This window comes from Trematomus bernacchii, unplaced genomic scaffold, assembly GCF_902827165.1.
Source record: "Trematomus bernacchii unplaced genomic scaffold, fTreBer1.1, whole genome shotgun sequence".
Taxonomy (NCBI): Eukaryota; Metazoa; Chordata; class Actinopteri; order Perciformes; family Nototheniidae; genus Trematomus; species Trematomus bernacchii.
This window is the reverse complement of record NW_022987673.1, coordinates 151,004-177,883: the sequence shown is the minus strand read 5'-3', so window position 1 is coordinate 177,883 and position 26,880 is coordinate 151,004. Positions and strand designations below refer to the sequence as shown.

Sequence of the window (26,880 nt, the reverse complement as noted above, 5' to 3'; positions counted from 1 at the left end):
TTCTAGTTTAATGACATTTTGTGTACACACACATACTGATGCATGTGGACACATTCAGTGATGTTCCTGTAATCATCAGGTGTTTCAGATCTTTCAACAAACCCTCCTCCAGGTCAGATTCCAGCTGGATGAACACCTGTCAGTCAGAACACAGGCCAGTGAAGGCTTGTTGTAGTAACTTGTCCCCTGTGTGTCTACAGCTTCAGGTGTCCTGGTCCAGGTGAGTTCCAGTGTGCATCGACTGGCCTGGTGTTCGTCATGGCTCAGGAGGCGGAGCTTCTGTACAGGACGGTCCCTTGGGAAGAGAGCCTCCTCCAATCAGCTGGCAAGCAGGCAGCAGGGCCGCTGTTCGACGTGAAGAGTTCTGATGAAGCTGCTGTCTGCCAGCTCCACCTGCTACACAGTGAGACAGAGGATGGTAAGGACATCTAGTGTTAACAAATATACACTTGTATAAGGTTTCTGTGGCACCTTTTAATATCCACTACCGCTCAAAGGTTATGAAGCAGCTTTATTAAACTAGTTTAACAAAGATAACAACTGTATAATTCAGACACCAAACAGTCTCTTCACTGTAATATGAAAGACATTTAAACTGTGATTGGTCAGTCCACAGCATGCTCAGCTGCTAACAGTGCTAACTCAACGCTAACTCTCTGTTACTGTTGTGATGCTAAGCTAGCAGTTTGATTAATTCTTACTTTGTTATCCATCTGTTGCTCTTTCTGCTCTTTACATTGTCAGTCTGGCTGAAGCATGAACAAAACAAAACAACAGACAACAACATTTATAAGTTAGACTTTCTACGCCCTGAAAGCTTTAGAGCAGGGGTTCCCAACCCCCGGTCCGCGGAGGTGTTACTGCCGGGCCGCGAAATAGCTGTGAGTTTATCGTAATATTTGCAGAATTATAAATATATAAAAATATTTTATTATCATAATATTTTTTTCAAAAAGTGTTTAATTTTCGCACCTTTGCCACCAGTCATATTATTTCATTCAGTAGCTAGTTAATCTTTCACCAGAAAACCGTTGAAAATGGCTTTTTATGATGTTCCGAGGGATTCGGCGGCTCAGCCTAGTGCTGCGTTCACACCGGACGCGATGCGAATATTCGCTTTGCTCTAATCGCTCCTATCGCATCGCTCTAAACGCGGGAGTTTCACCGCGGCTGTCAGCTGTGTTTACTCGCATCATTCAAACAAGACGCGCTGGCTCGGGAGCTACAACTACAACAAAATGAACATATTTTACTGTGATTAAATTGTAATACACGTTTCAAAATGATGCCGAAGTAACAACATACTGATACCGGTTAGTAAAAACCATGAATTAATGCTTTGACAAGTCTGACAGACGGCAGGCGAAAAACCTTTTAAAATGCTTGTTTTCTGAATGAAGATCGGGTCGACCAGGCTAAGCTAACGTTGTATATGCTCATTCCACACTCATAACAACGGCCTACAGACATAAATAAACCAGCGACTGTATTCGCCATGACACAGACAGTCTGTGGTTTGTACTTGTTTCTGAACAGATATGAGGAGCTGTGAGCTCTGTGTGCTAACTGCTAATAGCTAACGGCTGATGTTGTGTGGTTGAACGTCAGTGACGGCAGGCTGAGATCCTCACCGCTGATTGGCTACCGCGTCACGTGAATTTGACGCTCGAGTTGAAAAAATGGAACTCTCGCGTTTAACGCGGCACCGTTCAATCGCGTGATTCGCGCCGCGTCCACGGCTTCATGCTCGCCGTCGGATCGAATTCGTGTCTGTCCGCGTCTGTCCGCGTCTGTCCGCGTCTCTGCATTGACTTTACATGTAATCGCGCCGCCCCCAAACATCGCATCGCGTCCGGTGTGAACGCAGCATAAGGTCTCAGCCTCGCACGAGAATGTTACCGGTGCGCCAAGTAGGAAGAGGAGCGCACAGGAGACAACCGTTTGATTGCAGACTGTTATGTTTATGTGGGGAAATGGTGGTGCATACATTATTTGAGATATATTTCAAACTCGGACTTCATTTTAAGGACATGTCAGCCAGGGGTGTAAAGCTTTTTAAGCACCGGATTGGCAAAACAGGAGAGTAAACCAGTCTGCCTTGATCTATGAATTAATGTCCAGGACTCTCACGGTATCTGCTGCCCGCAGCTGTTTTATAGAAGGAAACCCTCCTTCACTTCATGAAATGGCTGCAGCATCAGGAGGCAGCGGGACGTATACTCCGCCTCTGAGAAGTGCAGCACCAACGGGTAAAGAGCTGTGCCTTTTTACGCACCGCATTCGCTGTGTTTAACTTCAGAACAGCTTAAAAGAGTGACTGCAGGCTGCTACGTGTTAACCACACACACCTCTACACACACACACACACCTCTACACACATCTCTACACACATCGAACTGCCCGATTACTCCCCCTTGTATTAGTTTTATGAAGGAGATGTCCAGTCAGTCACCAAGGCGCATGATGTGTTTGTGTATGTGCTCTGCTCAGCTCAGCTCTGTGTGTTCGGTGTGTTTGTGTCTGTCCGACACCGGCATTTGTTTTCAAATATTTATGAACAGTAATTTACACACATATGGCTAACTCCATCTATGCGGCTGTTCCCAAAATAAATTAGTTTAATCTTAATCTCGATGTAGTGCTAAATGCTGTCGGGAGTGCACCGGAACGAACGACACTATCATAATATCTTCTGAAAACAAATGCCACACACACACACACACACACACACACACACACACACACACACACACACACACACACACACACACACACACACCTCCTTCATAATGCGCCTTCTCCTCGTTTTCCCAGCATTCACCGGATTATCCGTAAATCATACAAACAAAACCAAAACGTTGATTTATCTGTTTTCCCGTTTTGGTTTAAAAACTGAATAACGTCGGTTTTTTGGTTTTCCGAAAAACCAAAAAACAACACCGGTTCTTTTTTAAAATTTGTTAATATGTTTTGGATGCATATTGTTCTAGTATTTGTTCAGGCTGTTACATACAATTAGCCTCTGTTGCTACCTGCTGGTGGTGAGTAAAAAAAAAATGGTGATTTTTTTTTAATGTATCTGCCGGTCCTTGGCACAATAAAGGTTGGGAACCCCTGCTTTAGAAAACTCTTCACACATCTAGAGAATCACTCAGACATGAGATCGGACACAGTCAAGCTGTTCTGACAAACAATTCAGCATTCTTATAAATACAAAAATAATTAATAAAGTTTATGCATTAGAGTAAATGCTCCCATCCAGAAAGATCACAGGGGGTGGAACAATAATGAAACATTAGAATAAAAGGTGGAGGATATAAACTGGTACATCCTAGTGAGGCTCCAAAGTGAATGACATTAGATGAACATTAGCTCTGAACTAAAGTGGTGTGACATTGAATATGATGAAGCTGTTTCAGCAGCAATGCAACAGATGACCAGCTCTTTGCTCCACAGCGCTGCTCCTGGACGGCCTGTTGTCTGTCGTCCACATCACGGATGAAGGCCTGAGCATCTTGGAGCCGCTGGAGGTCACACCCACTCACGTGGTGGTGAAGGTGCCTCACCTCTCTTTCTTTGGCCTGGTCTGGGACATCCTTAAAAGGTTTCTGCTTCTGCGGATAAAGGGCCAAGTTCTGGTGTTCCTACGACCCCCGGGCAGAGAGGAACAAATACTGGATGTACATCTGCTGCAGAACAACGTCTCTGAGGAGGAGGTAAAGCTCACCATAAAACCACAGCTGTTTCCACACACACTGCTCCTCTTTTCAAACTTTATTGGTTGTGAGAAGAATCAGATCTATCTGAACTGAATATTCTTTAGCATATATTGCTTGAGCAGGTTTAATAATTCATTCTTAATTATTTACTTGGAGTGCCAAACTCTACTTTGGTTATCAAACTCGAAGTTTACCTTAAAGGTGGGGTAGGTAAGTTTGAGAAACCGGCTCGAGATACACTTTTTCAAGGTTCAAGGTTCTTTATTGTCAATCTGACATAGCTACAGAGTAATTATGTAGTTGAAAATCTTATGTCACAGGCTTCTCCAACAATGCAACATAATAACATAACAATAAGAGCAAGAGCAATACAAAAAGAAAAATAGTTATAAAATAAAGTGATGATGTGGAATAATGCAGTACGAGTCTATATACAAGTTATTGGAATGATATATATATATATATATTAGGTATTAGATACATAATACTGAGTAGCAGATGAATGTTTTGAAGTTGTTTCAACAGTTCAATTGTTTAACAGTCTCACTGCCCGCGGGAAGAAACTGTCTCCGAATCTTCTTGTCCTTGCCAGGATGCTGCGGTAATGTCTGCCAGACGGCAACAGAAAGAACAGTTTGTGGCTGGGGTGATGGGGGTCTTTGATAATCCGTAGTGATTTCTTCCTGAGCCGCTGGGAGTAAAGGTCCTCCATGGATGGCAGCTCCGTCCTGGTGATGTGCTGTGCAGTTTTCACCACCCTCTGTAAAGCCTTACGATCGAGGTCGGTGCAGCTGCCGTACCAGGCCGTCATGCTGCCAGTCAGGATACTCTCTATCGTGCACCTGTAGAAGTTGCAGAGTATCCTGGAATCCATTTTGAACCTCCTCAACCTGCGGAGGAAGAAGAGCCGCTGTCGAGCTTTCTTGGTGATGGTGGTGGTGTGAAGAGACCATGTCAGGTCCTCAGTGATGTGGACCCCAAGGAACCTGAAGCTTTTGACTCTCTCCACCGTAGTCCCATTGATGGCGATGGGGGCGTGTCCCTCTCCCTGCTGCTTGCTGTAATCCACAATCAGCTCCTTTGTTTTGCTGATGTTGAGATGGAGGTTGTTATCCTGGCACCAAGATGTCAGGTTTTCGACCTCCTCTCTGTACGCCGTCTCGTCATCGTCTGTGATCTGGCCGATGACGGTCGTGTCGTCAGCAAACTTCACGATGGTGTTGGAGCTGTGTGTGGCCACGCAGTCGTGGGTGAACAGGGAGAAGAGGAGAGGGCTGAGCACGCAGCCTTGAGGGGCACCGGTGTTGAGGATCAGGGTGGAGGATGTGATGTTTCCCACCCGCACTGCCTGGGGTCTGCCCGTCAAGAAGTTCAGAATCCAGTCACAGAGGGCGCTGTTGAGCCCGAGGTCTCTGAGCTTGATGGCCAGCTTGGAGGGCACAATGGTATTGAATGCTGAACTGTAGTCAATGAACAGCATTCTCACATATGTGTTCCTGTTCTTCGGGTCCAGGTGTGAGAGGGCAGTGTGGAGGGTGAGGGCTATGGCGTCGTCTGTGGACCTGTTTGCTCTGTAGGCAAACTGCAGGGGGTCCAGAGATTCAGGGAGGGAGGAGGTGATGAATGATTTGACTAACCGCTCAAAGCACTTCATTATGGTGGAGGTGAGTGCTACTGGGCGGTAGTCGTTGGGGCAGGTGATTATTGTCTTTTTGGGGACAGGAACGATAGTGGAATGTTTGAAGCATGTGGGGACTACGGAGTGCAACAGGGACCTATTGAAGATGTCTGTGAACACCTCTGCCAGCTGAACTGCACACACCCTGAGAACACGGCCAGGGATGCCATCAGGTCCAGGAGCCTTGTGTGGGTTAACCCTTTTAAAGGATTTACACACATCTGCCCTATTTAAAACAAAAGGGCAGGGTAGCTCCTGGTCCCTCTGTACCTCCACAGCCCGGCTGCTCTCAAAGCGTGCAAAAAAAACTGTTTAGCTCATCTGGGAGAGATGCGCACGCAGACACTCCCGCAGCACCCCCCCGCTGCTCCTTTGTAGTCAGTCATTGTCCTTTAGTCCCGCCCACGTATTCCTTTGTACTGTCTCTTTGCATTGTTAATTGCTCTCCGGAGATCATACCTAGACTTCCTGTACTCCTCCAAATCTCCAGCTCTGTGCGCGATAGTGCGCGCTTTCAGCTTGCCACGCACCTCGCAGTTTATCCAGGGCTTTTGATTTGGGAATGTCCGTACAGAAACCTTCGGTACCACGTCATCGATGCATTTCCCAATGTAGCAGATGACAGTGTCCGTATGTGTGTTGATGTTATTGTCCTCAAACACACTCCAATCCGTAGATGCAAAGCAATCCTGCAGTGCTGCATCTGACTCCTCGCTCCATTGCTGTACTGTCCTTGTTATCGGTCTGTCCCTTTTAAGTTTCTGCTTGTAAGCAGGCAGCAGCAGCAGTGAGATATGGTCTGATTTGCCGAAGGGAGGGCGAGGGAGAGCCTTGTATCCATTTCGGAAAGGGGAATAAATATGGTCCAGTATGTTTCCCCCGCGCGTCGGGCAGCTGATGTGTTGGTAATATTTTGGCAAAACCTTCTTCATGTTGGCGGTGTTGAAATCTCAGGCCACAACGAACGCCGCATCTGGCCGTGAAGTCTCGGTTTTGTCAATAATCCCAAACAGCTGATCGAGTGCCGTGTTGTTGTCGGCGAGTGGCTGCGGGGGGATATACACTGCTGTTATCACAACAGATGTGAATTCCCTCGGCAGATGAAAGGCCCGGCATGAGATCATGAGGTGCTCTAGATGAGCGGAACAGTCCGACGAAATAATCTTCACATCTGAGCACCAGTTATTATTAGTCATTACACACACACCGCCTCCCTTACTTTTCCCCGAGTTAGCAGTCCGGTCCTGACGAAAAATAGAGAATCCATCAGGAACAATGGCGGAGTCCAGGATAGCGGGGTTGAGCCAAGTCTCAGTGAGAATTAACACGTTACAGTTCTTAATGTCCCATTGAAAAACAATCCGGCTTCTGAGTTCATCTAGCTTATTTTCAATGGATTGAACATTAGCCAGAAGAATACTCGGAAGAGGGGGTCGATTCTCTCGTTTCCTCAGTCTGACCAGCAGCCCGGCCCGGCATCCACGCTTTGTCTTCTTCTTGCGTCTCTCAGGTAGAACAGCAACAGGTAGCCATGGTGAATCTCCATTGTCTGTCGGAGGGTTGTTATTGTCCACGAAGTTTCGCAGCTAAAGAAGTTCCTCTCTGCTATATTGTATGGCAGAGTAGGTGCGGTCGGCTAGCATGTTGCAAACCATGCCAAAAGTAAAACGGCAAAAGTAAAATAAATATGTACAAAATACGAAAATGGGCAAAGTTGGAGAGGAGCACAAAGACGATGCGGCCATCTTCACCGGCGCATCATGTTCTCATGTTCTTATGTTCTTATGTTTGTTATATTCCATGGAATGCTCTTAACATCCAGATAGCAATGAATATCTTAAGTGCTTTGACAAAAAATCCATAAATAAATATCATCTGTGGAAGCCGTAGTACTGTAAAAAGCACGACCAATCATCTGAGCCGGCCCGGCTAAAATAACTGGATGGCCTACCTGCCTGTCAGCCTTCCATCTGTGCACAAACTTAACTCGTGCCCTCATTGGTCATGTGCGCGTTCGTGTGTGATGGAGGAGGGGCTCTGTAAGGAAGTGGCAGATTTTCTCCGGTTGTGTATTTTCAAATTCCTGCGATCTCGAGCCAGTTTCTCAAACTTACCTACCCTACCTTTAAGTGACAGATGTTGGCATTTAAAAAAAACAGGCGTTTGATCAGCATTGCCCATCTGATCCAGGGGGTATGAGTGCTTCTTCCTCAGCTTGATCACATGTCGCTGATAGGTCAGGAGCTTCTCTCTGAAGTCTGAGGGCAGGTGCTGGGCAAGGCTTGTCCTGCAGGCCGTTACGTGACATCAGTGTTGTGGCAGATCAGCACTCACAACAGGAAAGAATGAAACAGAGAGGAATCAATAAAACACAAACACAGATATAGTTGATCAATTATTATTTCGTTGTACAACAATCAATAATAATGAGGAAACATTACCTTACACACAAGCAGTCAAAGAGGTAATGCTCCAACAGTAGAAGTTTACATAGGGATATATAGGTTTCTAAATAACCGCACACTCATTTTCCCTAACCATGTTTAGCGCACCCGCATAAAAACAACATACACGAACATTGTCAGGTCTCCTAAACTTGGATATGTTCCAGATGTCAAAGGGTCATTATCTCATGACGTCTTTAGGTGTAATTCATACTTAGTTAGGATATGAACTTCCCAATTAACAAAGCATACATAAGTTTGCACATGAACGCACACACAATTTTCCTTACATTAGCCAACACACCAACAGCCTTATCGTTTCTTAGCTAATGCATGCTGGATATGAACCACTAACTAACAAGACTTAACTGTATTATATCTGTGGAAGACCTCCCTTGGACTTCCTCTGACCTTGGAGTCAGCTCACTTAACGTGGGTACATCTTGTAATAATTGCGGAAGAGTCGATGAGCCTCTCTAAATCTGGAAACTGTAATTCAATAACATACCTAGTTATATGAGAAAGTCCAAGACTGATATAACATTTCCTCCTTTTATTAATTTAAGTTTCCAGATCATCCCAAAAAGACTCAGATAACCTATTGAGTTCCACCCTTGAAAGCCCAAAATTACTTTCTGAAAAATACTTATCAATGGGTAATTATTTTACTCAAGGCAGAAGTCACAGGTCACGTGTACTGTACCTACTCACAAATATCCAAAAAAACACCTTTTTGATTATAACACAAAAGTGGAAGAAAAGACCATTGCGCTAATCTACTTTACTTAAATGGGACATCGTTCAGGAATATATATAAAAAACCTCTCTATAATTAAGAGGAGAAAATGTACTTGTCCATTCGAGTTTAACAAACATGCATACATAGCCTAATAACAAAGTAACATACAATTAATACTTGATTATACATAATAAGAAGAAATAAAAACACACATATGTTAGTGATAACATGTTTCAACACACTTCTTATCACTTATTGTGACAAATATAATGAAATCCTAACCTAACATAATCATAAATGTTATCACTTCATATATTGTTTTTCATGGCGCTACGATCAGATAAGCTTATCATCCAGGTCGTTTTGTAAATCCTGAAAACAGTTCTTTTCATCCATGTCTTTACATTCCTCATAAAACATTGCAGGAACTTGTACATCAGATTGAATAGCTACAGCAGTCGAAGAGGTAGTAACACATCTATTAATCATTGCCTTGCATTGAGTAAGCCAGATCTTTTACCTAGATCAGATCTAAAATAGTCCAAAGCTGTAATAACATCAGTTAAATTATCTGTATTATCTGGAATCAACGTCATACAAGAACCATCAGTCAAATTTAAAGTTACACACATTCCCCCTGTTTTTGCCAACAAATAGTCTAAGGCTAATTGGTGTTTCAACAAAGTTAACTTGTAGGACTTTAAAGTGTCCTTGATGAGAGAGAAACCTTTTGTTGTTGCATTTGCAAAAACCCCACATAGTATAAGATAGACTGTCGACATGGAGAGATAAGATGAGTCTTCCTAATTGTGGGTAGAAGAAATTAAGTACTTTCTCATACCAGGGAACCTTATGACCAAATGAACCTGCCGAGAACGCAAAGAGTGACCTCTTTGCTCTGATATGAGTATCAGTCAATTCCAATGTGTCAGGTGATGATATGTTTAGTACTGAATCCGACATATGAATTATATTAACCGGCAGTGTCAAATGAGCATAATAACAGCATCCTGACCAATATCTAGGCCAGGGGCGGGGAACCTCCGGCCTCCGGGCCGTATACGGACCGCGAGACCATTTGGTACGGCCCTCAAGGTCATTTATAAACACACGCATAAAATAAAAAAAATTTAAGAAATCTATACCGGGCCGGGACTCCATAAGGAGCCGTACACATGCCGCAGTTTGTGCGTGGCTGTGTCTTTAGTTGTAAGCCCAGTGGAGATCTGTTCATCTGTCATACTGATCATACAGTCAATAACTTTGTTGTTATTAGCATCTGGTTAGCTAGCTATGCTAACGAATATAATAAGCTTCTCCAACCAGTGAGGTAAAGGCACATCTTTATATGATCATTATAGTTATCAAAAAATAAGAGAATAAAGTAAACAGGTATAAAATACTATATGACAGTAAAAAAAAGTTGTTATTAATAAACAAGAATACAGTTTGAAAGGGGAGTGATTTGTAAAATATCCATAAAGAAAAAAAAATCTGCTTCCAGTTCTGTTTCATATGGGTGTTGAGATATGTATCCATAGATCTCTTCATGTTGCTCTCAAAGTGCACCAGATTGATGCTTTTAACTTCAACATTTAAAAACAAATCTTCCCGAGGGAGCATGTCCCCGGACCCCCTAGGGGAGGTTAGGTCCCCCCCTCTTAAATCATGTCCACATGGACAGGAAACTAAATACATTTGCACACATCTTGTGTCCATATCTTTCTGTTGTGGTGGTCATGCCACACCGTGCACGTGCACGTGCATGTGTGAGTCATGGTAAGATATCTGGATTAAGAGGTTGCTTTTTCTTTGCACAGCATGAAAGAAAGGAGAAATGAATGGGCTGTGATTTTAGTTTTTTTAAGCAGACGTTGAGTTCAATAATTTGTACGGCCCTCGGAGGATGTTGTAAAAATTGAAATGGCCCTTGAAAGGAAAAAGGTTCCCCACCCGTGCTCTAGGCAAATAATAATAATAATTTGTCCCTCCACACATAAAAACAAGATCCTCCACAATACTTGTAGCCATACATCCTAAACCCAGTCCCTCATCGTCAACAATGTCTATAGCACGTCCTTTTCCTTGAAATGTATGTTTACTAGGATAATGGCCTACATATACTGTACAATCAGCAACTCCCATGAATACAGTGTCCATTTTTTGTCCTCCTTTTTGATATGGAGGTACTCCATCTTGACAGCAAATACAATGGGACGGCTTCTCTGTCACTCGTACTTGACCAACAGGCTCCGGTTTAACCTTAAGGTCAGTTAATCTGTGAAGCCGGATAAGAGGACCATATTTATTAGGACCACATCCAGCATCAAGGGGTTTTCCTACGTGCTGTGATGCAACTCGTTCCTCATATTTGCAAAGAACAGGATGCAATTCATTTCTCCTAAGAGGCCTTGCTACTGGACTCATACAAGTACCCATGCTATTACAAGGTGGTATGGCCACTGCCGTCATACCATATTTACCTGGAAAGGTGTTTTACCATATAAGACATCATCTCATACCAAACATTGTCTTTCAAACTTATGGGTAGCAGGTAGTCGTCATTTTCTTCTTCCAGGCCTTCACGGTTGATGATTGGCTCAATCAACACAGCTCTCTTAGTTCTTTCTGAAAGTTTTGTCTGTCAGTTGTGTCTTTCCAGTCCTGACCCCTTAGGGTCTGCTGGCAATTGCTCCTGGGCAATGCTGGAATTTGACATACCTCAAGTAAGTGCTAGCATCCATACTAGCATGGTCATCATGGCGAACCTATGGTCAGCCATCCCTGTCTCAAGGTATCGGTGCTTTCTTGCAATGGGACGCGTGTACCCAAGTGGTTCTCTCCTTCACTTTTACCGCAGTCGGTGTAGTAAGCAGAACCTGAAATGGGCCTCTCCAGCGTGGAGAATGCCAGTGACGTCTCCTCAAGTCCTTCACCAGAATCCAGTCAGCTGGATGGTAGGGGTGATTTATCTTTCCGTCTTCCAAGGGTGTAGGGAGAGCTGCTTTGACCTGAATGGAGATAGAACTCAAAATCTTGGTTAGCTTCCTACAGTAGGCCACTATGGCCTCATCCACAAGTATCTGATCAGTACTCCTAACTCTGTACAGATCTTGACCCATAGGCATAGTTCTACCTGTCAAAACCTCATGTGGAGATAAACCTATGGTAGAGTGGTACCTTCCCCTCATATACATTAACACCAGGGGAAGACAGGAAACCCAATCCATTTGTGTCTCAGCTATCATCTTTGTCAGTTTGTTCTTTAACACCCCATTAGCTCTTTCAACAGCACCCCCACTCTCTGGATGGTAAGCACAATGCCGTTTTAAATCAATGCCTGTCTTTTCTGCCAACAATGATATTGTGTTGTTTACAAAATGAGGGCCATTGTCTGGTGATAATTTTGTAGGGATTCTCCACCTAGGAATGAAATCCAGTAGTAAATGTTTAGAAGTTGATATTGCATCTGCATGTTTACAAGGAAAAGCTTCCACCCACTTAGAGATCCTATCTACTACAACTAGACAATACTTATATCCTCTAGCTGGAGATAACTCAATGAAATCCATCATTAGATGTTAAAAGGCCCACTTGGCACTGGAAATGCAGCCTGTGTTATGTGTTGTGACTTACCCACATTGTTTTGAGCACACACCAGACATCTCCTGCAAAAGTTTTCAGCTGTAGTGCTGAAACCAATTGAGTCCCAACTCTGGGCAATGAATTTAATCGTACCTGTCTTGGAGACATGATCTAAACCATGAGAGAGCTTGGCCATGTAGGGAAAAAGTTGTTTAGGCAAACAAGGTTTGTCATTTGGACTTTTCCATACTCCTTCTGAATCATACTTACCTTGTTTCCTCCATGACGTTTTTTCCGCAGCACTAGCCATTTATTGAATGTCTTTCAGGGACATATGGGGATCGAAAACTGTCTGGGACTCAGCAGAGCCAAGAGGCATCTGAAGTGAATAAGTCTCACATGAAACAGCGGCAGACTTTGCTGCAAAATCAGCAAAATAATTTCCTCTAGAAACATCATCGGTAACCCGAACATGGGCTTGACACTTACATACAGCCACCTGAGATGGGAGCAAAATGGCATCAAGAAGATTATTGACAAGAAGGTGATGCTGTTTAGGTGTGCCTTGTGATGTAAGAAAACCCCTGTTTTTCCACAGAGTCCCATAGTCATGCACAACACCAGAAGGATATCTGCTGTCAGTAGGGATGGGTATCGTTAAGGTTTTAACGGTACTACTACTTTTATCATAAAAGTCCCATGAAATAAATAAATGTGTATTTAAATGTACATGTATACATATTTATTGCCTTATTTATTTCAGAATTTATTTCATCGGCATATTTATATATATATGTATTTATTTAATTATTTATGTATTTATTTATTTATTTATTTAATTTTGGCTTAAATGGTATTCCATAAAGATATGGTCATTTGTTCTGGGAATGTCATTTTCGAGCCTGAGACCTGAAAAACAGGCTCAGTGCTTAACAGGTTAATAATTCAGCCCCGGGGCCCATTTAATACCGGGGCTCGGTACCCATCCCTAGCTGTCAGTGTAGATGGTGACTTGTTTTCCTTCTGAAAGAATACACGCTCGTGTTAAAGCAAAAAGTTCAGCAGCCTGAGCAGATAGGTGAGAAGGAAGTCTCGCAGACTCCACTACATCATGATCACTTACAACTGCATAGCCAACAGCTCCACCACCATCAACCCTACTAGCTGATCCATCAACATAATAAATAAGATCAGAGTTAGAGAGCGGTATAGTAGCAAGATCTTGTCTCTGAGTTACTGCTTCAGTAATTGCTGCCAGACAGTCATGAGGTTCACCATCTTCCTCCGTGGGAAGGAGAGTAGCTGGGTTTGACACATCACATCTTCTCAATGTGACATGTGGCAAGTTCAAGATGTTGTAATAGTGAAGAGTAGAAGCCGGAGTGAAATGGGCCATTTTGGCTTGTCGAAGAATGGCAGCTACAGCATGTGGAACAAAAACATTAAAGGCGCATTTCCACTGCAGGGCCTCGCACAGCTTAGTACGGTATAGTTAGGCCTTGGTAGGCCAGGCTCACTTTATGCTGCGTTCCCATTACAGTTTCGTAGCTGGGGCAGTAACTATAGTAACGCAGTGTAGGTGGAGCCGTGACGTCATCTTCAATGAGAAACACAAAACCAACATCAGCTGTTAGCTGTTAGCACTCAGAGCTCACAGCTCCTCATATCTGTTCAGAAACTAGACAAAAGTTAAACAAGTACAAACCACAGACTGCCTGTGTCATGGTGAATACAGTCGCTGCTTTATTTATGTCTGTATAGGCCGTTGTTGTGAGTGTGGACGGTCGGAGCATATACAACGTTAGCTTAGCCGATCTCCATTTAGAAAACAAGGATTTTAAAAGGTGTTTCGCCTGCCGTCTGTCTGCAGACTTGTCAAAGCATTAATTCATGGTTTTTACTAACCGGTATCAGTATGTTGTTACTTCGGCATCATTTTGAAACGTGTATTACAATTAAATCACGGTCAAATATGTTCATTTGGTAACACTTTACAATAAGGTACACAAAATGTGCTTAGTTACTGAGCAATGAATATGGAACGACTAGATAGTTAATGGTTAGTTAATGAGAAGTGACTGCGATTGAAGAACTGATGGTTAGTTACTGGTTAACAGACTGGGGGGTACTGTATTAATGAATGATTCGTTAATGAGAAGTTCCTGAGTGACTGCGATTGAAGAACTGATGCTTAGTTACTGGTAAACAGACTGGGGGGGTACTGTATTAATGAATCATTCAAGGTGGGGTAGGTCATTTTGGAGAAACCAGCTCGAGTGCGCTAGAATTTGAAAATACACAGCCGGAAAAAATCTGCCACTTCCTTACAGAGCCCCTCCTCCAACACACACGAACGCGCACATGACCAATGAGGGCACGAGATAAGTGTGTGCACAGATGGAAGGCTGACAGGCAGGTAGGCCATCCAGTTATTTTAGCCGGGCCGGCTAAAATGATTGGTCGTGCTTTTTACAGTACTACGGCTTCCACAGATGGATTTTTTGTCAAAGCACTTAAGATATTCATTGCTATCGGGATGTTAAGAGCATTCCATGGAATATAACAAAAAGTGTATCTCGAGCCGGTTTTTCAAACTTACCTACCATACCTTTAATGGTTAGTTAATGAGGAGTTCCTGGGTGACTTTGATTGAAGCAATGGTCCGCTGCAGCAGGGCACTTTTAAACCTGACATCTTCGGCTGGCTTGGGTCCCACACTGGATCGACTGGTGGAGGTGGATCCGACTCACGTGTTACTGCTTAAGTCATCATTACTTACCTTACCATTACTTAGGCAGTTTGGGTACGGTACACTCGAGTAACGCATACAAAAATAGTAGTTACCCATTACCTAATGATTACCTTACCGTTCCTTAACCTCTTAAGCACGGCGGTCCTTGGACCCCTCCCACAGTTTTTTTTTCGAGATAATGTCTCAGGGCTTCTTACCATTTATGAAACTATTAATGTGTAGCACCAGATTAACGGGAAGAATCTCAGCTAACTGAAGATATGAACCAGTTTTTACCAAAACAAAACACAAGTCTCATAAGAAGCGTCTAAATGACCCCTGAGCGAAAAAATTCTAACGCACTGCCGCACACAATTCAAGATAAAAATACCCTTATTACTTATCGTAGCTGCACATACAATATAGCCGATTAAAGCTGAGACTCCACTGATTATTTAGGTATAGTATCATCACTGAGCGATCCGAACTTGCGACAGGGGAAGCAAACACAGACATCACAACACGTACCTTTACGGAGCTTTTACGGCAGATCGTCTCACCGTAGCTGTCAATTAGGTCAAAAGACGTGTTCAATGGCATTAAAACGAAAAACAGAAATGCTACAACTGTTGATCCATAGGGTGCCTTTGAAAAAATTATTTATAATCCATAATTCCATTTTTTATGTAAAAATCGGAGCGGAAAAGTTAGCTGCTAATGGTAGCCACCAGAGTGTATGCAGCTTCCGGTTTTGGTAACGCGTCACTCTCACTCCTTATTTGTTAACGTTTTGGTGTGTATATAACTTTCCCTCGATTCCATTGGCTCTAGCGGTTATAAAGAGATTTCATTCATCAAAATCGAGCAAGGGGGGGCCAGAGATAGGTCAAATCCACCCAAATGACCCCAGAAGTGGGTTTTTTTTGGCTAAATCTCTCTAAAAAGGTCAAATTTCACTTGTTTTGCATCAATCTTGATACAGGGTACTTATTATATGTTGTACTTTTGATTCCTAAAGCTTTTAGTCTACTAACCCATCATCCAAGGGTAGTTTTCACTATAAGTAAAAAATAATTTTTGGACGGACACTATAATTTACAGTTTTTTACTATGTAAAATCTGAATTTTCTTTAAAATAAAAAACATCTATATTGATTCTGACTTTTCTAAATCCAACTCACAGGTTTATCATTGCTTTGAGAATAAAGATTATTAATTTAACCCTTTTAGAAGGGAAGATATGGTCATTTGTTCTGGGAATGTCAGTTTCGAGCCTGAGACCTGAAAAACAGGCTCAGGGCTTAAGAGGTTAAAGGGGACCTATCATGCAAAATGCACTTTTGTACGTCTTTTATACATGAATATGTGTCCCCGGTGTTCCAGGGAACTCACCAAGTGTCAGAAAACACAACCCTCTCTATTTTCCTCCATACCCAAATCTCTAAAAAAGGGGCTGCAACGGATCTGATACAGACTGATCCAGATTTGAACACTGTCCTGACGTCAGGACGGTGGCGCTACGGCTATAGGGCCAACTCTCCACCTATCAGGGGAATGTGGGATTGGGCCACGGCCGGCCATTGCCGCTCGAAAGCGCTGGAGACACTGTAGTACATATGCCAGGCCTGTAAGTGGCGCTGTAGTCTGCCAAAAAAGCAGCGAAGAAGACTTCCCGCGCATGGTTACCATGGTTACCCTTCTGTTTATTCTCCGCTGTGGCTTTTTTTCTCCCTCCCCGAGGCAAGCGTTTGCTCCCGCTGCTTTAATTCAATGCAATCCCTCCCCGTCGAGGCAAGCACTGTAATTCTCTCCGGTTAGTCCACCAGCAGATGACAAACACCCACCTCTCCGCCTCTTCCAAGGAACGAGGGGACCGTGCGGCAGAGTTTCAGTTTCAGTTTCTTTCGCCGGTCAAGATGTCCGTTAAAGTTTAAATCTTCCTGACAAAATTAGACAAGTGCCGGTCAAAGGTCTTCTTTGTTATCTATTGAGCTTTTAAACAAATGAATAACGACTCTATATAATAATAATAGGCTATAATAAAACACGGAGGACGGAGATCTATTTTTCTCCCCCTCTTCTGACTTGATCAGAGCGGCTCCCCTCTCCTGCAGGGGAGCGTGGTCAGCTGCAGCTCACAGAATCAGCCCCCTGCAAAAAGAGGGCTGGAGAACAGCAAATAGAGCGAAATGAGGCATGGCTAAAATGCATGATCTGTTTGGTATTTTGACAGAAACGTATAAATATACCTTATATAGGTATGGCCCTACAATATATCATTTAAATATAGCATGATAGGTCCACTTTAAGCAGTGTGTGTCCCCTCAAGTAAAGTAATGCATCAAAAACAGTAGTTACCCATTACCTAATGATTACCTTACCATTCCTTAAAGGTGGGGTAGGTAAGTTTGAGAAACCGGCTCGAGATACACTTTTTGTTATATTCCATGGAATGCTCTTAACATCCCGATAGCAATGAATATCTGAAGTGCTTTGACAAAAAATCCATAAACAAATTTCATCTGTGGAAGCCGTAGTACTGTAAAAAGTACGACCAATCATTTTAGTGATTGGATGGCCTACCTGCCTGTCAGCCTTCCATCTGTGCACAAACGTATCTCGTGCCCTCATTGGTCATGTGCGCGTTCGTGTGTGTTGGAGGAGGGGCTCTGTAAGGAAGTGGCAGATTTGTTCCGGCTGTGTATTTTCAAATTCTAGCGCACTCGAGCTGGTTTCTCCAAAATGACATACCCTACCTTTAACCTGTTACGCACGGCCCCCCCCGGTACAGGGCGGATAAACGCGTCATTTGCAGGAAACAACGTCTAAGGAATCTTAATATTTAATAAAACTATGAATGTTTTATATCCATGTAACGGGAAGAAACTCAGCTAACTGATATTTAAAAAAAAAATTCTCCAAAAAAACCCCACAATGCTAGCACTCAGCCTCTGAATTAGCCACAAGCGAAAAAATGTAACCTAAAACGGCACTTAAACTCACTCTAACTCCCTTATTACTTATCCTAGATGCACAGCCAACCACTCGTTTTTGGTGTCCTGGAGACACTGAATCTAGTGGTGCCCTCCTCAATACTCAGTGATAAACATTTGCGACGCTATAAACGAAAGCGTACATCATAACATGTGGAGCTAAGTAGCTAGAAACGCTAACATGGCTTACCTTGGTCAAAAGTGGTCTTCAATGGCATTAAAACGATAAAAAAACGATGCTGCAGTTAATCCATAGGTTCATCCAATGTATCTGTGCCTTCTTTGAAATTATTTCTGATAATCCATAAGCAATAAAACTGCTTTTTTGTTTCCAAATTCCAGAAGGAAAGATCCTTCCACTCTGCTTTAGATTTCCATGCGCGAAGCCCCCACCTTTTCTCTTTACAATGAGTGTGTATGGGGGCCTCCCCCTTCGATTCTATTGGCTCTAACGGTCAGAAAGAGGTGTCAACCATCAAAATCGAGCAAGGGGGGCCAGAGATATAGAAAAAAACCCATTTTCACCCAAATCACCTCAGAGGTGGGGTGGTTTTTGCTAAACCTCTCTAAAAAGGTCAAATGTCACTTGTTTTGCATCAATCTTGATACAGGGTACTTATTATATGTTGTACTTTGGATTCCTAAAGCTTTTATTCTACTAACCCATCATCCAAGGGTAGTTTTCACTATCTGTAAAAAATAATTTTTGGACAGACACTATAATTTACAGTTTTTTACTATGTAAAATCTGAATTTTCTTTAAAATAAAAAACATTTATATTGATTCTGACACTTCTACATCCAACTCACAGATGTAACCTTGCTTTGATAAAAGAAATTATTCATATAACCCTTTTAGAAGTTAAGTTGTAGTCATTTGTTTTGGGCATGTCATTTTCGAGCCTGAAACATGAAAAACAGGCTAGGTGCTTAACAGGTTAAGCAGTTTGTGTCCCCTCAAGTAAAGTAATGCATCAAAAACAGTAGTTACCCATTAACTAATAATGTCTTCACCATTAGTGTTACGATATCCGATAGGACCCAAACGCAGGACACGGCAGAGTGTTGGAAAAAGGTTTATTGTGAGGTGGAGGAGCGTGGAGAGTAATCCTGTAGGAATGAAGACTGGTGAGTGTGGAGAGTAATCCGGTTGGAATGATGACTGGTGGCGGCAGGTGATGGTAACAAGGCGGCTGGATAGTGATCCTGGAGCATAAGAGAAACAGGTGAGAAAAGTATTCCGTGTACAGAGAAATAGCTTTAAATCGGCTAAGAAGGCTGAGAGTTACCACTGGGGTTTAAACAACGATCTGGCGCTGACATGTTGTGGAGCCTCCGCTGATATACCATTAGTAAATGGCTGAATGGGAATCAGGTGTGTAAAGCTGATTGCACCAGGTGGAGATTTGCAGCAGGTGGAGATTGAGCCGGGAGCCAGGAGTGACAGCCACCACGCCCACACAGACAGGGAAAGGGAACACACACTCACAAGGGAGGTGGCTGAAGAGTAGAGCCACCACAGTACCCCCCTCTTAAGGGACGCCTCCAGGCGGTCTACCAGGTCTACCAGGTCTACCAGGGTTATCCCGGTGGAAGTCCCGAACCAGGGACGCGCCCACGATGTTTCGCCGGGGAACCCAAGACCTCTCCTCTGGACCATAGCCCTCCCAATCCACAAGATATTGGAATCCCCTTCCACGGCGACGAACGTCCAACAATCGCCTGACGGTGTAGGTTGGGTGATCATTGATGATGCGGGGGGGGTGGGGGAACACTCACTGGAGGAGACAAGGGGCTGCTGGCAACAGGTTTTAACAGAGAAACATGAAATGTCGGATGAACCTTCATGTGTGGGGGAAGCTTGAGTTTTACAAAGAATCTGTTTTCAAGGAGTCTCTGCAGCACCTGCCTGACATGGATAATGTGCTCCTCCTTGTTACGGGAGAAAATGAGAATGTCATCCAAGTAGACAAAGACTGACCGGTTGAGGAGGTCACGGAGCACATCGTTCACCATTGACTGAAAAACTGCTGGGGCATTCGTCAGTCCAAAAGGCATCACCAGATACTCAAAGTGACCGAGTGGTGTGTTAAAGGCAGTCTTCCACTCGTCCCCTTCACGGATTCTGACGAGGTGGTAGGCATTGCGGAGGTCCAGTTTGGAAAATATGGTGGCTTCCTGGAGGGGTTCAAAGGCGGAGTTAATGAGGGGTAATGGATATTTGTTTTTTATAGTGATGGCATTGAGACCCCTGTAATCAATGCAGGGCCGCAGTGAGCGGCCCTTCTTGGACACGAAGAAGAACCCAGCACCGACCGGGGAGGAGGATGGGCGGATGACACCAGCAGCCAGGGAGTCATGGATGTAACTCTCCATGGATTTTCTCTCAGGGCGAGACAGGTTGAACAGACGTGAGGAAGGCAGAGGGGCCCCGGGAAGGAGGTCAATGGGACAGTCGTAGGGTCGATGAGGAGGAAGAGAAAGAGCTCGCTGTTTACTGAACACCTCTCCTAGGCTATGATATTCCATGGGGACAGATAACAGGTCAGGCGGCTCGATCTTGGGTGGTGGAGCGGCGGCCTCTGCTGGCGGTAGGGCAGACTGCAGGCATGAGGATAAACAAAAACAACTCCAACTAATGATTTTGCCAGTTATCCAATCAATCTGGGGGTTGTGTGTTCTTAACCAGGGATGACCCAACACTATGGGAGCATGAGGTGAGGAAATAAGGTGAAACTGAATAAACTCACGATGGTTTCCAGACAGAATGAGGTTTACTGGCTTGGTGCGGTGAGTGACTTGGGCCAGGAATTGTCCATTAAGAGCATTGGCATTAAGAGGTGAATCTAACACTTCGCAGGGAATTCCTGCCTGAGCTGCGATGTCAATGTCCAAAAAATTCTCGTCTGCCCCCGAGTCCACTAAGGCGAGCAGGGGTAGTGACTGTTGGTTGCAGCAAAGAACGGCTTCTAGCTGCGTTCTGGGTCGGGGGTTGAGAGAGGAGGAAGGGCTCGCCAGAATCCCCACAGCTACTGACGAGCCTGACCTTTTGGCAGATTAGGACAGGAGGAAACTAGATGACTGGTTTGGCTGCAATAAACACATTCCCCAGCCTGGATCCTTCTAGCCCGCTCAGATGGTGAGAGGCGGGCCCTTCCCACTTGCATGGGCTCATCTTCGGGGGGTGAAACCGAGAAAGGAGTCGGAAAGGATCTGGAGATTGGGGCAGTGGCAGTGCCAATTCGGGGATCAAGTGAGGAGTAGCTGGGATTGGGGTGACGGCTATTCCTATCCCTGCGTCTCTCTCTGAGGCGATTATCAATCTTGATAGCTGTGGCAATTAAATTATCCAAGCTAACTGGATCATCCCTAGCAGCTAGCTCGTCTTTAATTGCTTCGTTCAGCCCTTGAAGAAAAACATCTTGCAATGACTCGTTATTCCAGCCTGAGTCAGCAGCAACTGTTCTAAACTCAACTGAAAATTCGGCTACACTACGGGAGCCCTGCCGGAGAGAAAGAAGGCGCCTAGAAGCGTCCCTCCCCGTACCGGGTGATCAAAAACTTTTTTCATTTCGGAAATGAAAGTATCAAATGATGAGCAAATGTGTGGCTGGCTCTCCCTAACGGCTGTAGCCCAATCTAGAGCACTCCCCCTCAACAGACTCATTACATATGCTACCCTAGCCCCATCTGTATGATAAGTACTAGGCTGCTGCTCAAAAACTAACGAACACTGGAACAAAAAGGCTCTACAAATACCCAAATCTCCAGCGTATCGCTCCGGTGTAGGAATAACAGCCTCTCGTAGCTGATGGAGAGGTGCGGCAGGAGCGGGGGGAGGAGCTGTCGGCTGTGCAGCGGGCTGCGGGGGAGAAAACTGGGAGGTGAGCAGTTCCACTTGTGTGCCGATCCTTTGCACGTTAGTGGAGAGGTTCCGGAGAGTCTCCACAACCTCACGGAGAACCACGTCGTGATGCCCCACGAGAGCACCTTGATTGGCCAGGGCTTGGCTGAGTTCGTCCGCAGTCTTGGACTGGTGGCCTGTGTCCGCTGAGTCCATACTGGCCAGATCGTTCTGTTACGATATCCGATAGGACCCAAACGCAGGACACGGCAGAGTGTTGGAAAAAGGTTTATTGTGAGGTGGAGGAGCGTGGAGAGTAATCCGGTTGGAATGATGACTGGTGGCGGCAGGTGATGGTAACAAGGCGGTTGGATAGTGATCCTGGAGCATAAGAGAAACAGGTGAGAAAAGTATTCCGTGTACAGAGAAATAGCTTTAAATCGGCTAAGAAGGCTGAGAGTTACCACTGGGGTTTAAACAACGATCTGGCGCTGACATGTTGTGGAGCCTCCGCTGATATACCATTAGTAAATGGCTGAATGGGAATCAGGTGTGTAAAGCTGATTGCACCAGGTGGAGATTTGCAGCAGGTGGAGATTGAGCCGGGAGCCAGGAGTGACAGCCACCACGCCCACATAGACAGGGAAAGGGAACACACACTCACAAGGGAGGTGGCTGAAGAGTAGAGCCACCACAGTTAGTTAAGCAGTTTAACAAACAAACAAACAAACAAACACTGTTGATTACAATGACGGATCTATAGCCACTCAAGTTTACATTTTAATTAACAAATTTGATATAAATGAGGAACATATAAACAAACAACCTGAATTTATTAATGACAGTAACCAAAACGAGATTGCTTTTATATCTAGAACTTGTGAAAGTGGCGTATGTCATGCAACAGTCTGCCTAGGGGACCATCTTTGTGTTCATTTGCCAGCCAATGTGTCCACTCTGTGAAAGAAAGATGACTCATCAGAGTCTTCACTGTGCGGTTTCCCCGCAGTCTCCAGACCTGGGACTTGTATGTTGACCAAGCCCGCTCAATGTTTTGGGTGTGGGCTCCTGTGTCTGGGTGCACAAATGACTGGCTGTGGTTCACAGAGAAATGGACAAAGCCACTTTCTGCGAGTGCAGTCATGTACACCCTCCACATGTCTGTTATCACCGTGGTCTCTTGGCGAACGTAATTTGTGACAAGAGGAATTAAGTGGCGCCTTGATCTTAACCAGCCTCAGGATAGGTCTTCTCCTTGTTCCTCTGATGCCCAGCATTCCAAAGACCCATTTTCTCCTCCACGTTTCTCCCCTACCGTACTGTAATAAAGCAGTAAAAAAGGACAACACAATTATATAAAAATAATCAGGAATTTCAATTGATAAACAACAGCGTTTGTAACCCTTCTTGTAACCTTACCTTTGGTAGGTGTTCTATGGGGTAATAAATATCTAGATTCAAGGGATATTGGTAGAGCAGAACTCAATACAGACTTTAGATCTCCCAGCCAGCACAATCACACACACCACAAGGACTTGTGAAAATGACATTAGAGTGTCTTGTAATTCTACATCAGTCAGGGTAATTACAATAATTATATAAAAAGTATTCAGTTATGGATCAACAAAATATTTTCACAAGTTAAAACAATTCCAATTCACAAAATCACAATATTTATACAGTGTCAACATGAGGCCCAAGTAAAACAAAACCCTGAGATCTCAATAAAAAAAGAATTTCCCAAACAATGTCCTTTTAAAATTTTGGGTGGAGCCCTCAAACATTTATCATCTTGAACAAAAAATCCTCATAGCCATACACTGCTGGTTATGAAAACATTTGCATAGGCAGAGTGCTCACACATTAATAATAAAATACAGATTTACATTTTTACCGCGTCCTACGCTGTGGCACGGCACGATATCCACTTTTATAGATCCACAGAAACGGGAGGATTCCACCGCAGCGATGGTGCTGCGGGAGGTAGACGGACTCCGCTCCAGGACGTCAGAGAGAACTTTGTGCAGAACAGTTACAATCTCATCTCAATCAATCAACATACAATTCAAATATATCAAGATTAGCTCACATTAGCTCACAAGGCTTCCTTTGTGACAGTGGTCACAAAATGTGTCAAATTTAGGTTAGCCGCATTCGAGATTAACATTACAACATTCATATTCCATTCATCTCCTGACTCGTTTTGCCATCTATTCTAGCATTCATAACCTTATTCAACACAATTCAAACTATTTTAAGGATACATGTCATACAGTGGAGTAGCAAAAACTGATATGTTAGCAGGCTACGTTATGCTAATTTTCGCTGACTCACCAGGTCAATGCTAACAGAGGAGGAGGAATAACGTCCACTCTTTCTCCCAAATGTTTCCTTATCTCCCGCTATCCTACAGTCACGCAGGTCTGACTGTGTGCGAATGGCAGGTCTGTCTCGTGCTGTCAGTGTGGCGTTCAGGGAACATACGTAAATTAGTCAACAGCATCACACGTCCTTTCTTAAAAAAGAAGAGAAAAACAAATAAATAATAAAAACTCTGTAAAACAAATAAAAAAGTAGGACAATAATTATTACTAATTTCATTGAAATAAAGTTCAAGTGGAATGTTTCTCAAACACAAATAACAATGCACAACTAAAAAGAAAGTTTGGGAGGTGGGACAGGAGTTCTTCAATCAAAGGAACTCCTCATTAACTAACCATTAACGATTGATTCATTAATACAGTACCCCCCAGTCTGTTAACCAGTAACTAACCATCAGTTCTTCAATCGCAGTTACTGAGGAACTCCTCATTAACTAACCATTAACTATCTAGTCGTTCCTTATTCACTACTCAGTAACTAAGCACATTTTGTGTACCTTATTGTAAAGTGTTACCGTTCATTTTGTTGTAGTTGTAGCCCCCTTGCCAGCGATTCTCTCTAGTTTAGCATATTCAGCCCGACTCAGCCCGGTTGTTGGCCCGGTAAGAACCTGGATTTTGGAGGGCCAGAAAAACTGTGAAACAGTACCCGTTAGCCGTAACTACCCCTAGTGGAAACGCAACACAAAACGGGCCTGGTTTGGCACGGCACGCTTAAACCGTGCTACGCGCTGCAGTGGAAATGTGCCATAAGAGGTCTGTAGGCTACCAAGGAGGCAGAAGCTGTGACAGCTGATGCTGCTGCAGCCACTGCTCTAGAACAAGTAGGAAGACCTCTCACAACTGCTGAAAGTCTCTGCGAATAATAAGCAACTGGTTTAAGTTTGTCGCCATGTTTCTGAAGCAGGACAGCATTATAATACCCATTCTTCTCATCCACTGCTAAGCTAAAAATCTTTAGACAGGTCAGGTATGCCTAAGGCAGGAGCAGAAGCTAACGATTCCTTCAGTTTTTCAAACGAGTCAGTAGCGTCAGAAGTCCAAGTCACTGAGTCGTTTGCAATCAGTGTTGTCGCATGAGCAATGTCTGACAATGGTTGAGATAACTTTGCGTAATTACATATCCATTGTCGACAATAGCCTGTGCATCCCAAAAAAGATAGCACTTGCTTTTTTGTCAGTGGTTTAGGTATTGACAATACCGCTTTAATTCTGTCTTTTCCAATTGTTCGTCTGTTTTGAGATATCTCATGTCCTATATAGTGCACTTGTTTTTTCACCAATTGGAGTTTTCGTAGGGATGCTTTGTGTCCCTGTGAAGCCAAATAATGTAACAAAGCATTTGTGTCAACAGTACAATTCTCCTCAGATGTTGAGCATACCAACACATCGTCAATAGGCGCGTTCACACCAAGTACTTTTCCCACAGTAGTTCATGAGAACTTTAGTTCATGAGAGCTCTTTTAGTTCTCATGAACTAAAGCAGATCGCGTTCACACCAAAATGAGTTCCTGGGGGTGGATTAGGCAAATGAGCCGCTGACGTCACTTATTCTTCTTCTGCTTTGGGTTTACTGGCAGGCCGCAAACAACTTCACGGCGAGTACAGTAGGTGGCGGTATGCACCTTAAAGTTGCAATTCGCCAAAAAACCGAGAGAAGAAGAAAAAAAAAAACTTCCGCTTCCGCTGTATGCTTCTGTTTACCTTCCGACCTCAGACACGGTATGGAGTTGACGTTTTGGTGCTCGTGTTATACAGCTTCGTAACTGAGTTATTTAAGCCAATAACTCAGCCACAAATAAAAATACAGATCGACCATTCAAATGCAATAGAAATGCTGAGTCGGAGGCAAAGGCGGTTAAGAAGCCTTAACAAAAGGATTGGACCACGAAAAGCACACGCTATGGACATGTTTCGCCGTAGGACAGCTGAGGATGATGGCCGTTATCACACCCAAAGAACAGCAATGGTACGTTCATTAAATCACATTAATACTAACTAATGTAGGATTTATGGAGTTATGTAGGGCTAATTTGTGTCTTTGTATGTATTCCAGATATGCGAATACTACGGAACGCGTCGTGTCCCGCGCTCTCTCTGGGTGAACAATAGAACCTCGGCCTGGTGGGAGAAGGTGGTGCACTGCCAACGTACACCAATGTGCAGTGGATCAAAGTGGATCTTTTCAACTCCTCTGTATTCGCCTGGAGGCAATGTTGGGGAGACGCAACCTAAAAAAATCGCCACGGGGCAAGACACGCGCACAGCCCTTGAGGCATCTGAACAGCATGGAAATTGTAAATTGACAATAAAGCTGATCTTTTGTACAGTGCATTTGGTTCTCTCTTTTATTTACCACAGTCAACAGACATAATTACAATAGTGAAGACACATCTTAGTGCAAAGATGAAATGTCAGTATCAAAACAGTACTCATACTGTATATTTGTATATTAATATGAGTATACTATTATGTTAAATGTGTGTTAAAGACAATGGGATGAGGTTGAAAGCTCTTTAAAAAGCTTTTGTATACCATCTTTACTGTGATAAATACATACATGTTAAGCATACACACCTGAAGAACTACGTTACACACAGGTTAGTCTGTGTACCGCTGCACTGCTGCTGGTTTAAACAAAGACAATCATGATGCTAGTGCCGTGCATGTAGGTTGTCTTTTGTTTATCAGCAGCAGATCAATAAGTGTCAGTAGTATCAAAACAATATAATAACAGTGGCAATATATATATATATATATAAGTCA

The 26,880-nt window shown here is 43.7% G+C and overlaps 1 protein-coding gene across 1 annotated transcript in view; it reads left to right on the top strand.

The window, feature by feature from the left end:
- Positions 1 to 201: 201 nt before the first annotated feature.
- LOC117487502 overlaps positions 202 to 26,880 on the top strand; it is a 33,374-nt gene continuing 6,695 nt past the window's right edge. Inside the window, exons 1-2 of the mRNA XM_034136132.1 lie at positions 202 to 418; positions 3,457 to 3,716. Coding sequence (XP_033992023.1) covers positions 259 to 418; positions 3,457 to 3,716 — 420 coding nt within the window. The 5' untranslated portion in view covers positions 202 to 258. The remainder of the gene's footprint in view (positions 419 to 3,456; positions 3,717 to 26,880) is intronic.